This window comes from Cryptomeria japonica, chromosome 4 (genome assembly GCF_030272615.1).
Source record: "Cryptomeria japonica chromosome 4, Sugi_1.0, whole genome shotgun sequence".
NCBI classification, from domain to species: domain Eukaryota; kingdom Viridiplantae; phylum Streptophyta; class Pinopsida; order Cupressales; family Cupressaceae; genus Cryptomeria; species Cryptomeria japonica.
In genome coordinates, this window is record NC_081408.1 from 281,222,236 (window position 1) to 281,239,576 (window position 17,341).

The 17,341-nt window shown below is 37.4% G+C and overlaps 1 protein-coding gene across 2 annotated transcripts in view; it reads left to right on the forward strand.

Moving 5' to 3' along the window:
* Nucleotides 1-17,341, forward strand: part of LOC131077346 (probable glutamyl endopeptidase, chloroplastic) — a 137,494-nt gene that overhangs the window by 57,470 nt on the left and 62,683 nt on the right. For both annotated transcript variants that reach the window (XM_058014838.2, XM_058014832.2), the window contains 8 exons: nucleotides 8,056-8,260; nucleotides 8,435-8,545; nucleotides 9,995-10,040; nucleotides 10,155-10,264; nucleotides 10,396-10,899; nucleotides 11,143-11,271; nucleotides 12,720-13,016; nucleotides 13,141-13,599. In XM_058014838.2, the coding sequence (XP_057870821.2) occupies nucleotides 8,056-8,260; nucleotides 8,435-8,545; nucleotides 9,995-10,040; nucleotides 10,155-10,264; nucleotides 10,396-10,899; nucleotides 11,143-11,271; nucleotides 12,720-13,016; nucleotides 13,141-13,599 (1,861 nt within the window). The remainder of the gene's footprint in view (nucleotides 1-8,055; nucleotides 8,261-8,434; nucleotides 8,546-9,994; nucleotides 10,041-10,154; nucleotides 10,265-10,395; nucleotides 10,900-11,142; nucleotides 11,272-12,719; nucleotides 13,017-13,140; nucleotides 13,600-17,341) is intronic.

Genomic DNA, 17,341 nt, shown 5'->3' on the forward strand with positions numbered 1-17,341 from the left:
TTGTCCCTTGGAGAGGGACAGGAGCGATCCATGTGTCTTGGCTCAAATTTGCAAACTTTTGATCTTGGTTCTTTGTTCATCACCTTCCAAATAGCATCCTTGACGTTGCCTATCCTTTCCTTGTCTTGGTTTTGACGGGACATGAGTATTTTAGTAAAAATCGCTTTGGTCCTTGTCCAAAGGACAGGAGCGATATAGGCCTTTTGTACAAATTGGTAGCATTTTAACGTTCAACACCTTGGTATATGACCTTCAAAAGACGCCTTGAGCCTTTTACGACCTTGTAAAGTCTTGACTTAACGTGATTTTTGCATGAATTGGTCAATATATTCAATATCGCTCTGGTCCCTTCCTGAGGGACAGGAGCGAACTTCAAGTTTTTGGGTTCATGCTTGCGTTCTCCAACTTGCAATCGTCTTCATTGGGTAAAACGTAGTCCCTTGATCCTTCTTGGTCACTTGATGCTTGTTTAACTTTCGAAATCTATGCCTTTATGCAAATTTCGCTCTGGTCCCTTCCTGAGGGACAGGAGCGAACTAGGGTATTTTGTACAAATCTTTCAATGTTGACGACCCTTGATGCTTTGTGCTTGATGGAGATGCCTTAAGACGTCCTTGCCACCTTGTTCTCCGTCTTAGAAAGTCTTGAATTTGGAGGAACGATAGTATAATCATTATATCACCCTGGTCCCTTGGAGAGGGACAGGAGCGATCCTGGCCTTGTGGGTTTCATTTCACTTTATCATCTTCGAAAACTATCTTCAACGGATTTGTAATGTTCCATTCCATTCACCCATGCCTTGGGGTCCATTCAAATTGAGCAAGAAAATCATCTAAAGTAAAAATCGCTCTGGTCCCTGCCTGAGGGACAGGAGCGAACTTAGGTATTTAGGTCCCTTGTTGATGTTTGATAATCTTCAATTTGTCTTCAACGGGTTCAACTCACCTCCTTTCTTGCCTTTGAACGTAAAACTGACTTGATCTTTGCCTAGTGCGTGCCCTATGAAGAACTTCGCTCTGGTCCCTGGGAGAGGGACGGGAGCTACAAAGAATTTCGCCCTAGTCCCTGACTGAGGGACAGGAGCGATTTTGGCATTCTGGGTCATTCTCCTTCATGACGGCACTTCAAGTTATATTTATTTGATAAAATGCATCTCCTTGGACCTCTTCAAATCGTCAAATCATTAAAATCCTGCAAGTACAAGGCAAAATTTGATTTGTAGCTCCGGTCCTTCACTGAGGGACAGGAGCGATTTTGACTCCTGGAGGCACTTCCGTGTTCGTGAAATTCTTCAATTTATATTCAACGGAAAGATCACGCCATTCTTCATCACTTGCAATTCGAAATTCATCTTGACTCTGCAGGGACAGTAAGATATTTGAAAACGAGCTCCGGTCCTTCACTGAGGGACAGGAGCGATTTTGCTCCTACAGGCCAACATATCATGATTTTGCACATTTAATCACTTCACGAGGCAAAAACAAATCATTCCCAATGCTCGGGATCAAAATAAAAAAAAAGTCAAAATTTGGTCAAAATTACTCAATTGGACAAAAATTCACATTTCATCATCAACACTTAGACAAATTTAAGCTCAGCACTCAAAAATTCCAATTGAAAATAGACCACTCTGGCGAATTCATTTCATTCAAAATTGCATCCTATAAAAGGAAGCTCAAAAAGCTCTCAAAATTGACTGGATTCTGGCCTGAAAGACGGCAATTAAAAACCCTAAGGCTTGACCCTAAATCCAGACAACTGACTGACTAACAAAAACCTAAAAGCGAAGCGAAAGGCGAGCGAAAAACAAGCAAAAAAAAAGGGGGTCCCCATTTGCAATGGGCGATGTGTGAAATGGTCACAACAGGTGGTCATAGTGTTCCACTATCATGTCACAATGGGCTTAAGATGCTCCTCATAAAATCCCAAAGTAGGATCCCTGTTATAAATGACATGGTTCATTTACCCAATCATGCTATCAAAGGTCTCAAATCTCTTCAAGGCTAGGAGAGTTTGTGTCAACATATCTTATGACTTGTACAATAGGCTCAATGAAGGAGCAAACATATTTACAAGTGCAAACAAGTTACAAAAATTAAAATCTTAGAAAAGATTAAAAATTTAATACTCAAATCATAGAGTGAATGCTTTTACAAAAAATGAAAATAATTTTACAAGTTAGAAACATCAATAAATTAAGTGTTAAAAATTTAATAATAAATCAGAAACCAACAATTTCTTACCTCATTGTGGACCACCAATCATCACCAAGGATTTTTTGTTTCACACATCTTCTAGGTGTGCTTGCCTTCGACTATCTACCCTACTCTGAATTAACCACCATTGATTGTAAAGCCTCCTGGATCTCGTTCATCCTCTCTAACAAAATGAAGTAGTTGGCATATGTAGTATCCGTAGGCTTGAGGATTTTTTTCCTTGAAAAAATCCTAAACAAAACAAGTGAAGTGTAACACTCCGCAAAGGAACCCTCGAGGATATGAGAAATATACATGTAGAATACATGGAAATATTTTATTTGAAGTAATTAAGTGTGAACATACATAACATATACAAGGATAATGCTCAAACCTCAAGATTAGGTCAAATTTTTGATAACCGACAACACACATACGAAAGGCTAAACACTTGAAACTACCAACAAACAAGGGGAAACGTCTCCCAAACTCTAGGACAAGGTCAATGATATGTTTAGGGTCACACAAGATCATCCCCGAAGTTGCAAGGATTGAAATGACAAACAGGACCAACTGTTAGGTCCTAGGTGTCACGGATGAGCTCTGCGAAACCCTAGTCGCAATCAGATGCTCCCAATACCATCCGAACTCACTTAAAACCAATTCAAGACCCCTTTGAGAGTTCCCTGACATCACTACCTTTGCAACGCTTCCCAAGCTAAGTCAAATTGACAACTCTATTTCTCAAAATCCTCTCTGGACCAAATGGCTAGACTTAGGCTCTTGCACCTGACACAAGCTGTCCAAAAGGACACATGCATGTTTGTGGGACACAAGCATGGTGCACTAGTGTCCTTGACTCGCACATTGGTCCTTGACCTGCGTTGGCATCCTCCAGACTGGTGAAATTGTGCTATCGCCCTTTGAGATGCGCATGTCCTATCCATTGAGCTTCCTGTTTGGATAGTTTGGTCTTTTGGACACCGTGGAACCCTTGGTGAAGTCAAAATTCCCATAAAACACTCGAATCAAGAGAATTGGGCAAAAGGGTGAGAAAATTAGTCAAGAATGGTGTTGCTGAGTCACCAGAAGACACCTACAAGGCTAGTTGAAAACCTGGTGAACTCAAAATGTATTCACTCCACCCAAAACTTCCCAAAATTGACTCCATGATACTCAGGGATGTCTGAACTAACTAAAAACCAAGTTGAGACAGTAGTCCTGATTGAGCTTGAAATGACTTCAATACACTCTAAACCACTCTAAACTCGGCCAAGAACAAATGACCATAAGAGGAGATGACTAAGTCAATCTCCGGAACTATACAAATCACATCTATGTTCATTTTAGAGCACCAATGGAAGTGTTCCTATGATAACAACATACTTGCTGAAGTTACAAACCATAGCTCGCGTGCAATTCCGACACCGATATATGAAAATCTTATCCAAAACATATCCATGGAGTGTTCAATATGCATATCGTTAATGTTTACACTGCTTGTTTAAATATACATTTGATTTACATCATGCACAAATGAAAGAATAGGAAGGATCGTGTGTTGAGGTCGATGGCTAAACTCTTCAATATGGAACTTGAACCAAGTCCATGGTCCCCAATGATGGTTTGCAATGCCACCCGACAATGTGGAACCCTTAGGTCCAACCCACTGTGCTCATGGAGATAAGTCACAAGCCCCAAATAGTCATACAATGCAAGCAAGGGATACAATAGGCTCACACTCACACCATACACGGAGCATACACGACACATCAAGTCATACTAGAATGCAATGCAATACCAACGATAAGGATGATAACAAGTCATGAATCCAAATAGGGCCACTACTCAACTACACAAGGGTTGGATATTAGAGACCCAAAAGCAAGAGTGTCATCACATAGCTCAAAGTGATGGCTCATGCAAAATCGAGTAGTCTCCTTGTGGTGACAAGGAGACTTGATCATGCCAGATCAATGTCCCATGGATGACCAAGCCTTCCCAATACGTCCTAAGTCTATACAAGCACTCAAGGAGCTTCCTCTCAATTATCTTATTTGCGTGTTTTCCCTAATGTTTTAATTATGTTTTCATTTGCATTAGTTAACTCTCCAATGAGTTACCCTGGTGACCACTTTAGTTTCCAGACCCCATTGAGAGCCACTCTCCAAATCTGACTCTAATATGCACACCCTAGGTTCATGCCAAAATTCAATGCAAGATAGCATTAAAAATTCAAGTGTTTTCAATTACAACATGCCATTTTCATACCTAACAAGGCATACTCAATTTGGCCACAATACCAAGAGAACGGACCCAAATTGATCCCACCTCAAAACTCGTATATATAATGTCATTATTCCATAATAGAATAACATCTCAAGCAATCCAAATCCACTTTTTAACAAATCTCATTTTGGACCAAAAACTAGTCCAAGAGGCCATCCTCCATTGATGGACCTCCAAAAAGCTCAATTTTTAAAAATGCATGAATAAAAAATCTGAGAAAATCCATTGGTTCTTATCAACTCAACATCACAAAAATGCCCTCAAATTGCCATTTCAACAATCCAATAAAAATTGGGCAGCATATCCCCATATAAACCCATATTTTCCAAAATTTAAATCATACAATTTATATAAACACTCAAATGACAAAATCTAAATTGGAGAGATGCTTTTAACCATTCAACAAATCATTCAAAACAAACTAGAAATGATTTAATTAAGAAACAAAGGAGAAATATGAATTCCTACCTCAAACTTGATGAAAACTTCAAAATTGAAATGCACACTAAACACACCATAAGAGGATGAGATTTTCAGACAGCCGATAGGATTCACCAAGACAAATCTTTTGAGCCACTACCCACACAAATCCAAAATCATCAAAAGAAATCTTCCAAAATCATCAATTCAAAATCATGGTGTAGGGTTTTTTTGAGAGCACATGAAAGTGTAAATGACTAAGTGTTGGAAAAAGACTTCAATTACAAAATATAAATTTTAAGTGCTGGAAAAAGACTTTAATTACAAAATATAAACTCACTTTTTAAGTGAGGGAATAAGATAATATTAAATTCAATTAAAACTAAAATATTAAATAAACCCCAAAATGACCCAAATAAATATATCATGCAAATCTCATTAATTCAAATACATATAAGACATATTTCACAATTAAATATAAAATTAACCCAACAATATTAGAATACCATTAATATATGCACTAAAATGATGACAATTTACAAATGACTAACTACGCACAAATAGTCTTTACGGGTGTTGCACAATTATGTATTAGGGTAACCACCAAAATGGTAACTGGGGTGTGAAACACATATAGTTAGGAAAATTGCCCAAATTAGGAATGATGGCTAGGGCTAGGTGACATATATGGCCTGTGTGCTATCTCCTGTAATCACGATCGAGGATATGGGCATGTTTAGACCTGTGAAGCTAGGTGGAGTTGATGTCCTGTACCTCTGCATCAGCCAAAACACAAGTACCTGTGCATACATATATAATACAACATAAGTGAAACACATATATAATCATTCCCCAATCAAGGTCACATTAAAACATGGTTAGTAACCTAATATCTCAGTAATTCAAATGATCCAATACATCATCATGAAACCACATCATCATAAGCATAATCAAGGTACCATCATAGTATAATGCATATGTCATCATACAACATCATGCCATATCACCATATCAGCATCATGCATGTATGATCATCACTGAATCTACAAGTATAATCAGCTATCAACATTACTAGTAATATCTACACTATCAAAAGAATATAACTGTAATAAGGATGCACTACATGGATGCCAATACAAAAGAATAACATATGCATAGTCTAGGTATATCATATACAGAGTCAATCTCAGATGAAAATAAAGCAATGATGGTATGCAAATGTGGGAGGCATTACATGAAGTGTAATGGTTGCAAATGAACATCTACACATCTCTAGTCTCTCACAACATTGCTTTCACCCAATCTATTTTCCCAACGTCCTTAAATGTATTGTTCAATGCATGAACACAACACGGAGTCCAAAAAATGTGCTTGTAAGCACCTTTCACCATCAAGCCAGCTAACTTACACACATGGGTTGAATTGATCACCACTTGTACAACATTAGAGGCTCCAAGCTCTTCTATGGCATTTTTCAAAATCTGAAATTGAAAGTTTGCATCCTTCCTCTTCCTTGAATTATCAATAGCTCCAAGAAAATAAGAGCCAATTGAACTTGTGAGAATAATATTGATGAGTGGTTGATGTCTAATATTTGTCCACCCATCCACGATGATGGTGATTCATCCCTTATCTAATTTTGTCTCATTTCTTCTACCAACACACTCATCTAAAAAGGAGTGTGGTGCATAGCTTATGCTCTCTAAGTGGGACAAATGAGGGACCAGCAGCTATCACATCTTTGAACGTTTGTTTAAAATAGGAAGAATGTGCCACATGAAATGGTATGGCATAAGCATAAAAAAAATAGCAATAGAAGACTCAACCACCTCTCGTGATTGTATGTTAAACATATTTGCAACACTAGCAGTTCTTTTCTTTCCCTTGGTAGAAGTAGAATTCTCTTCCCCTCAAATTCCAACATCCATGGTTCCTATAGGCAATGACGTGCTAGGCTGCGTGCTCTCCACTGGAATTCCCTTATTTCTTGCCTCCCCTTCCATAAGGAATGTAGCTGGCTCAGCCTTCTCAGCTGGAGTTATAGTCCACCCATCCACAAAATATGACAATAAACTCTAGTATAGCGGCTCCGATAGTCTTGGTTGCACAAATGACATAGCCATACTATACTTCCCCCTAATTTTTTTTTCTATGTTTGTCTATTTGTGATGCAAACTGTAAGAGAGGTTTTTGGGGTTAATTTGGCCTTTTGCATAGCTTTTGAGGAGTTCAAAAGGGCATTCAAAAATGTTAGTTGAACTTGCTGGTCTTGCTACACTCCTCCCAGAATAACCCATAGTGGCAACCTTAATTTGATGACTTCTAGTTCTAGTTCTTTGTTGCATTTGAACTTCAATCTTTTCACTCTTACTACTCCCATTGCTGCTCATTGTTTGTTTTTGTTATGAATTTAAAACACAGCTGCAAGTTCCAATAGAAGAAAAAAATTAAAATGTCTTCCCTATGTGTTTAAAAATAAAAAGAAGAATTAAAAAAATGCAAAAGAAATTGAACAAACAAATGGTAGATGAAGAATTTACCTCATGTTGTGGATTTGATGCCCTAGTGCCTTCTTCCCACTATTCTCTTCTCTTTTCACTGCTGTTCTTCTCTTGCTGCTCTTCTACACAAGTCTGAAAATGTTAAAATGAGATTGTATTTTTTGTTTTTAGTTCTTTTGAGGGTTTTATTATGTTTAGGTGTTGTTTAATAACTTTAAAGGGTGGGAGGGTCCTTGTGGGTCTGCTAATCCCTTTTTTTAATTAAAAATGTGTTTTTAAAAAAAAATAATGCACTTGAAATGTTGTTGGGCCATAGGGGATGGCTACATCCCCTAGCAAAATAAGGGCGTTCTTGGGACGTTTCCTTTTTTTTTTTCTGCATGGGAGACTGGGGGGGAATGTTTCCTACATGTCCTTGAATGTTCCCTATAGGAGACGTGGGCAAAATTGGCAGGGGATGTGTTCCTGGGGAATTTATGCTTTTATATCTCTTGAAGAAATGAAGTATGAGCATAAATATCTTTGGATATTTTGATTGAACTCTTTTTTTTTCCTTCTGAAGATATATTCCATTAATGTTTCTTAGGTTTACTCATATAGTTTGGATTATTTTTTAGTTGTGATTTCCTGTATTCATTTGCTTTCTGCAGAGTCTTCTGGCTATCGTCTTCCTCCAGCAGATATAAGAAAGATTGTCGATGCACCCCCAACACCTGCTTTGTCTTTTTCTCCACAGCGAGATAAGATTTTATTTCTCAAGCGCAGGTCTTTACCTCCTCTCTCAGATCTTGCAAGACCAGAAGAGAAGCTTGCTGGAGTTCGTATTGATAGCAATTACAATGCAAGAAGTCGTATGTAAGTTATTTTGTACATACTTCTTTCTAAGAATACAATATTTTCTGCTAGCATTAGGTTTGTGAAGATAGGGTGATTTTATCTAATTATCAAGCAATTCTACATTATTGATTGCACCTGGTATAAGATATTTTATTATCATTGTTGCTGTTTATTGTGCAAACTTTTCTTCAGGTCATTTTACACTGGGATAGGAATCCATAAACTGATGGATGATGACACTTTAGGACCAGAGGTAGAAGTCTCTGGCTTCCCAGATGGTGCAAAAATAAATTTTGTTAGCTGGTAAGAGATTTATGGTTTCATTTTCTCCATGCTTTTTGTTGTAAGAACTTCTACCTATTACAGTGAATGCCACTGCAGTGTTTCCTTCTACCACGTTTTTGGCTATATGTTATTCTAGGATCTTATTGTGCAAAATAGTGCTGCGTATGATGTGTCATAGATGGAAGCAAATATTCATATAGGATAGACAGGGTCACAGGGAAATTACTGCACAGTAAATATACACTGAATTTTAAAGGGAACAATGATTACATTTCCTTTTTGACAAACATCAATCACAAAGCAGGGTGTTTTCAGTGAGACAATACAGATTAGTATCTTGGTTACATTGCACATTTGTGCAGCTAACTTGAGGCAAGTAACTTTGATTTGAAACATGATTGCGTTGTATGATAGTAAGAGTAGGACTGTGCATAGAGTTGACATTTATTTCTTGTTACATGAAGTATAAATCCGTTATCCTCAAAAAATTTCCTTGTATTTATTTGGAGGCATTAGCTTGTTATTACTGAAACTCACGTCCAATGTAAATTGCAACATAACTTTACCTCCTTTATCCTATTTCACTCGGTAATGTGCCCAAGCAGGTTTACATTCAAGTAGGCTTCGCAAAAATATATGCAACAGTTAGGATGTATCTTGTTTATTTTCTATATATTAGAATCTTCTATATTTTGGACAAACTTTACTGTGTGACTAATATTTTAGTCTGATATTGTTATCAATCTTAGATTATTGGAATGTGATTATATATTTCACATGATAATGTGCCCAAGTAGGTTTATATTCCAATATGTCTTACAAGAAAATATGCAACAGTTCAGGATATATCCAAATTTGTTTATTTTCTATACATTAAAATTTTCTGTATCTGGGACAAACTTTCCGATATGTGACTAACATTCTAGTCTGATGTCATTGTCAATCTTAGGTTATTGGAATATGATTATATATCTCACACGGTAGTGTGCCCATGTAGGGTTATATACAAGTAGGTCTTATAAGAAAATATGCAACAGTTGAGATATATCCAATTTTTTTAATTTTCTATATATTAGAATTTTCTGTATCTTGGACAAATTTTCCTGTATGTTGACTATTACTCTTGTCTAATATTGTTATCAATCTTAGTTTATTGAAATATGATTATCTGTTGATATTCAAATCTAATCAAGGAAAGAAGGCATGAAAGAGTGAATATTTCATAAGTTGATTTGATGCATTTGAATAAAATCCATCGTCTTCTTTTTATTTGAAACCTTAATGTTATCAGCCTTGTTAATAAGGTTGAACGTTGATGTGATGTTTGGGAAAGTGCAACAAAGCAAAACGATGATTGTAACTGTAGAAAAAGTTGAAAGTGGTAATTGGTTACTCTTACAGGGGATTTCAAGCATATTAATTATTTTATACTTTCTCTTATTTTGTGCATTTACTTCTCTTTCATAGGTCACGAGATGGTCAACATCTATCTTTCAGTATTCGGTTTGATCAGGTTGAAAACATTGACTTTTGCAAGCTTATGTGCTTTTAGATTTCCTTTACATTTCTATATATCTGCTAATGCAGATTATGGGCTTTTATCTAAACATCTGAATGTGTTTTAAAGGAGGACAATACAAGCAGTAAGTTGAGCCTTTGGGTTGCAAATGTAGAGACTGGCCAAGCCAGGCCTTTAACTGGCACAACGGAATTCAACATAAATGCAGTTTTTGACAAGTAAGTCTTCAGTAAGCAGGCATGGATCGACTTATTAAACTGTGTTTTCTGTGATTTTGTCAATAGGCTAATTAAATTATTCATTGTGTTACAGAATAATAATTACAAGCCTGATCCTTTTCATGTTGCAGCTTTGTGTGGATTGATGACTCCACAGTAGTTGTATGTACTATACCTTCATCTCGTGGAGAACCTCCAAAAAAGCCATTGATTCCATCGGGCCCAAAGATACAATCTAATGAGGAAGAAAATATAGTGCAAGTGAGAACATATCAAGACCTGTTGAAAGATGAGTATGATGCAGATCTATTTGATTACTATTCCACATCACAGTTACTTTGGGTCAGATTAGATGGGACAACAAAAGCTATAGGACCACCAGCTGTATATACATCAATAGATCCTTCACCTGATGGGAAATATCTAATGGTCTCCTCCATCCATAGGCCTTACTCATTTATTGTACCTTGTGGAAGGTTCCCAAAGAGAATTGAAATATGGACTTCAGATGGGAAATTTGTTAGGGAAATATGTGATCTTCCTCTTGCGGAGGACATTCCCATTGCTTTCAACAGTGTTCGGAAAGGCATGAGGTCTATCCGTTGGCGGCCTGATAAGCCTTCATCACTTTACTGGTATTGTCATAATCTTAACTTCATGTGTACAACTGTTTTCACTCTTTCTGTGAAAAGATTTCTAGTTTTCTGTGTTATTGATTTCTTGATAACAGGTACTTTGAAGCAACTGGTTAGATTTTTCAATTATTTTTTCAAATTTCATCTGGGAGAAACAGGGGTGTAATTCTCTTTTTTCAAGTTTTGCATCATGTAAAATGTCTAAGTTCCTTGTATAGCTCTTGATTTTTCATCTTCTAACAGGGCAGAGACGCAAGATGGAGGTGATGCAAAGGTTGAGGTCTCTCCTCGTGATATCGTCTATACACAATCAGCTGAACCACTGCCTGGTGAGGAACCTGAGGTTCTTCATAAGCTTGATCTCCGTTATGGGTGCTTACATGAACCCTTATTTTACTTATTCATTTGTACAAGCTTGTTTATAACTTTATATTGTAGAATCAGTATTTTCTTCTGTTGACAAAATATTGAAGGCTTAATTGTGGAAAGAAACACAATACATAATCACTTAATGATTAAGCATGTATTGTCCTTTGCCCTTGGCATTGCTATCAATTGGAATAAACTCTTAAATCCAAAAAAACAATAATATACACAATTTATACAATGTTTGCTTTTTTTTGGGTTATGAATGGTGTGGTGTTCATAAGGTCCATGATCTACAGTGCTTACTTTTAGAAGTGAGGTTTCCAGAAAAAAATGTAAAGTTATACTGCATGCACAATGATTGGCTTGGAGTTTGAGAGAAAAAGTCGCAGCACTAAAGATCAACCTGAATATCAAGAAATACTTATTAGTCTTTTCAATGCAATTACTATGGATGCTTTCTCCAAATCAAACTATTTATTATCCCACGATCTTGCACAAAACCTTACAACCAAATAGTTATGAATTAGACAATCTAAGAATACCTCAATGGAATGAAAATCTCATACATGAAGTACCTCAGCATACAGAACAAAGTCTACATGACCTTCTGAAAATGAATCCCTTTTCAATTTTCTAGGGTGCAGATTAGTAATGAGGTTACTGATTACTTGGTAGGGAGAACATTAAACAAAACCTGTATCTTTTAATTAAAAACCATAGGGGTGAAGCTATTCATGTCAGTGTCAACAAATGGTCGTGCTTTTAATTCGATAAGCATTTACTGTTCCCTAAAACCATTTGGAGAACCATCAAACCAATCTTGTTACTCTTATAATTACATGCAGGTCAACCTTTAACCCAATTAGTATTTATCTAATCTCACATCAATTTAGGGCTTAAACAACATCTTTTGTCAGGGTTGCTGTAAGGGAGTTTGTCTTACATTACAGCATGATGTTACAAGTTTCAGTGCCTTCTGGCCATTACTTGCAAATCTTCTTGATTTTCTTCAAACTCAAATATTGTCAACAACTAGTATTGTGGCTTCTTATAGTCAGCGAACAAAGAAAAAATGATTTCTATGATTGGGAGCTGCAGATTTAGGTCAGAGAAAATTTGAAGATTTTGACACTTAGATACCATTTAAATCTAAGTGATTGTGACACAGTTAATTTATCAAGTTATTTCAGGCAGTAATGTAACCCACTTGAGATCTTTATATATCGGGTGAATGAATTATTGATTACTAGATCAGAATTTCTGGTTCTTAATGGGTAGATTTCAGTGCATTTCTGTATCTGATTAAGTACATAAATCTGCAGTTAGATTTTCCATATTTTAATAATTTTTTTAAGTCTAAGTTGAAAGCATTCTCTTTAAATAGATGCTTATGATTGACTTATTTATTTGTATTACTGTAGTATTTATCTAAAATCTTATTTCATTTATAGGGGAATATCTTGGAGTGATGATTCCTTGGCTCTGGTTTATGAGTCATGGTATAAAACAAGGCGTACTCGGACATGGATAATATCTCCAGCAAATAGAGACCAAGGGGCTTGTATACTATTTGACAGATCATCGGAGGACGTTTATTCTGATCCAGGCTCACCAATGCTTCGGCGAACATCGGCTGGAACTTATGTTCTTGCAAAGATAAGAAAGGCAGATGGAAGTACATTCCTTTTGTTGAATGGCAGTGGGGCAACACCAGAAGGAAATGTTCCTTTTCTTGATCTTTTAGATATGTGAGATTTTCAATTCTTTTATTTGGATGTTCTAAATTCTAACTAGCTAGGTAGTTAATTGTAGAATTTTCCCAGAACCTTCTTGTTGAATTTCCTCGATAGTGATGTCGCTGCATGTAATCAGAAACACAGGTGAAAAGGAGCGTATATGGGAAAGTGACAAGGAAACATATTACCAGGCAGTTGCTGCTTTAATGTCTGATCAGTCTGATGAGGATCTGGATCTTGATAAACTCAAAATACTTTTTTCAAAAGAGTCAAAAACAGAAAATCCACAGTATTTTTTGCAGTCTTGGCCAGATAAACGAATTAGTCAAATTACTAATTTCCCACACCCATATCCCCAACTCTCCAAATTGCAGAAAGAGATGATTAGATACCAGCGTAAGGATGGGGTGCAATTGACTGCAACCCTATATTTGCCTCCTGGTTATGACGCTTCAAGAGATGGACCTCTTCCAACATTAGTATGGTCTTACCCAGGAGAATTTAAGAGTAAAGAAGCAGCTGGCCAAGTACGTGGTTCTCCCAATGAATTTGCAGGAATAGGATCAACATCGCCCCTTCTTTGGTTGGCTAGAGGGTAAGTAGCACATTCTTTACTATATAAATTGAGTCTCAATGCTTACTTTGACAAGTTATACATGAACTGGTTATTTACAACGGGGAGTGATTTATTTATTTCATTCACTTTTTCACATAAAATGGGAGAAATGGATTTATCAGGCTAAATAAAAACAATATTTGTAGTAGATGCAAAGCACATTATTTTCCTTTTTTTTTAACATCGGTAAAAGGGTGGATCTATTAGGGTCCTCACCCAAGAGAAAAAAAACCACTAATGGTCCAATTACAACCACCAGCTCTAGCTGGGAACTAGCAATGGAAGGACTACACATTCCTTAATTACATGCTAACAAAAAATACATACAACCAGTCCCCAACCACAAAATGGGCCATAAACAGGTTAGAAACAAGGCCACCTCTGCTCTAATGGTTTGGCATGTTAGTGCTTTGCAGAGGGCTGCAGTTTCTTCAACACCCTTCTTAAACCCTGCTCCACTTGGACCTTGCATCTGCCTCCTGACCGTCCTGCTGAATTTGCTTCTATTGGCCTCTGCACCGATGATTAGCTGGGTTCGAGAACTAACCTTTTGATAGCTGGAAACCTTCCACAATAAGCATTGACATTTTGACATTGCTTGATACACCCAAACAATCATCTCAGTGCACCATATGCAAGCTGTCTACATATTTTGAAAAGCTGTGACAGAATTGGTCCAGAACTGCTACCCCTTCCTTCAGACAGCTATCTCAGCCACAGCAGAAGATGAATTCCTTTGCTCTTTCTTGTCTTCAATCTGAACAAACCCTGATTCCCCATCTTTTGATGAAAAATCGTCTTCTTCCTGCAACTGTGTGTGCAACAACTATTCATGCATAGTCACTTTCTGGAGCATGACAGCTGATTACTTAGAAATTTCTAGTAATTGATGCTCTGGTCCACCTTTCCTTTATGTTTCCAACATCAGTGACCTGTAATTTCATCAAAAGAGTTGTAGAAACTGTTGAAACACTGAATATATTACTATCATACTTGCTTGATCACAAATGGTAGTTGATGAGGGAAGAATTCTGTGTTAGAAATAGAGAGGCCCAATGAAACTTGGAAAACAACACAATTCAATTTTTATCTGGAAAAATCCCCCATAGAGGGACAAACAACTGCTAATGGAAAATGCTCAACTACCTTTTGATTATTATTATCAACAATACAAGTACAGAGGTGGGTACAACCAATTCTTAATATCAAGCACACACAATCTCCTGCGATTTAATTCTCCTTTCTCTTACACATACAACACTCTAGAAATGCTTTGAACCTTTGTACTTGATTGGCTATGCCTTCTTATGGATGTTTGGAACCTTTCCCCTACATTGGAAGACTCTGATTTGGAATTGGAAGTCTAAAAGTCAACTCAGTTTGTTTCGAATTCCATGCTCCATGTGTTGTGTCAATCACTGGTTGTCATCAGCTGATAGTTTCAAATTCATCATGATGATTTCATAACAACCTCTTGTTGTAAAGAAGTGTTTTAGTTTTGTGCACAAAATTACTTGTTTTCAAGGGTTTTCAGCTTTTGAAATTCATTTAACTGATGAAAATTTTCATTGTCTTGATCCATTTAGATCATACGTCCATTGGAACTCCCCAAAATTTGCATATTTGCCCTATTCTTCTCCATAGGCCCCTTTTGTGAATGGCTCAAGTTGAGTCACCATAGCTAGAGCTGAAATGGACTTCAAAATGGATGTCCTAGATAGCATATCTGCCACAACTTTTGTATTTCCTTTCTTATATTTGATCACCAAATGGAACTGCTGTTCAAATCCCATACATTTGTAGTGTCTTGCTTGTTACAACTTGCTTTGTGTACTGCCCTACCAAGGAACCCTTGAGGAAATAAGCCAAGAAAACCTGAAATATATATATTTTTTTTGAAACATTTGAAATAAACTTAACATTTTAATGACAAAGATATGACACCACATGTGGCACTCGTAGGATAACTTGCACACCAATTGTGCAAGAGAGACTACGACACTTAAGAGCACCTAAACAAGATCACACCATCGCACTAGTGAGGTGACCACAACAGAAGACTAACAACAAATTCACTCGCCACAAGAAGTGACAGAACAGAGTGAGAGGAAGAATGACTCTCTAGCGGTGATCGTCACATCCCATGATTGCGTCCTCTTACCAAACGACATTAGGACAAGCCAAAGGTTTCATCCACCTCTAATCCACATGACACTAGGCCAATTAGTTCAAGCCTACTAGCTCAATTGCACCACACGACATCTTGTCACAACTTGACAAAGCTCAAACTAAAGACAAAAGTCCCAAAACACCAACCAACCACAGAGGAAGGCTCGAGACAACCTTAGGCAGGGTCAACCAAGGGTTTCAACCCTTGCAAGACTTCACAAGAAGTTGTAAGACTTCTCTCGGCAAACTAGGCTTCCTCCTCGGTCCTTGGTGTGGTGATCGGCTTTCGGTGGACATGAACACGCATATGGATACAATTTGTTAATTTTAAAGCAATTAGGTGTTAATTTATCAATTTGAATATAATCAGACTATGTATAAACAATGACAGTAATAAAACACAAGAAACAAGAACAGTAACAGCAATAAACACAAGACACCAATACCCTGGGAAAACCTCCCTCTTGGAGATGAAAAACCCAGCCTCAAACTATAGGATGTATTATATCAATGGTAGGCAATTACAATATAACAGACTTATCTCTGATTGCTGTTCTAACAGCAAGTCGCCATGATGATAGATGATGCAGCCCTAATCAGTAGATGACCAAAGGAGTGAAACAGCAGAAGGTGTCTTCAACAGCCTGAATCAGAGTCTTGACAACTTCACTTGCTAAGCCCTTGGGGTTCGCCAAAGTGCAGACCAACAGATTCGCTAAGGATAGCAGAGTAGATCGCTTAACATAGAGGAGCAGAGATAGGAAGAGCAGATCGCTATTATGCAATGTTGTGAATTGTGTTTAACTTCATCTTGAAGTTGTTATGTATACACCCTTCTTTTGGCGGGAATCTCCTTAGGTCAGCTTGCAACAATTTATTGTTTATATTAATATTTACCACGTTAGACCTTAGGTCCAGTCCAATGCCTTAGCACGTTACATTTTGGGCCCAGCCCTATTACATATTGGATTGCCTTTCCCGCGCCACATTTGGGTCTAGCCCAATAAATAGTTACATTGAAATAATACATGTATATGTGATTTATATAATCCGAACTTAGCTAATATTTTCAACACAATTGACACCATTGAAATTCACTTACAACATACTAGGACCAACTCAGCAGTTCCCTTGACTCTCCATGACCAAACGACAACTTTGACATCCTCAAATTGACACTACGAGGCTTTGAAAACCCAATTGAGCAAGTGCTACGGACTAAGGTGCACACCAAGGAGCTAGGTGCCAAACTAGGATAGATGTGCACCTAGAGGACACTAGTGTAGTGCACCCTAGTCTTTGTGGTGCACTGTAGTCCACCAGGTGCGCTAGTGTCTTTTGTGGATGTTGCTGTCCCTAGTAACGTTGTCCTATGTTGTCATCCTTCATGCCATGTTGGTGTGTTGACCAATGAGAAAATCCAAGTCTGGGTAAGGTCTCACAAACACCACAAATGCGTTGGAGTAGACAAAACACCTTGGGGACACTCGAGGAACGCGAAAATGCCAAAAAGGTGCAAGGATGACGTTTTCAAACAACACCCCTGGACACT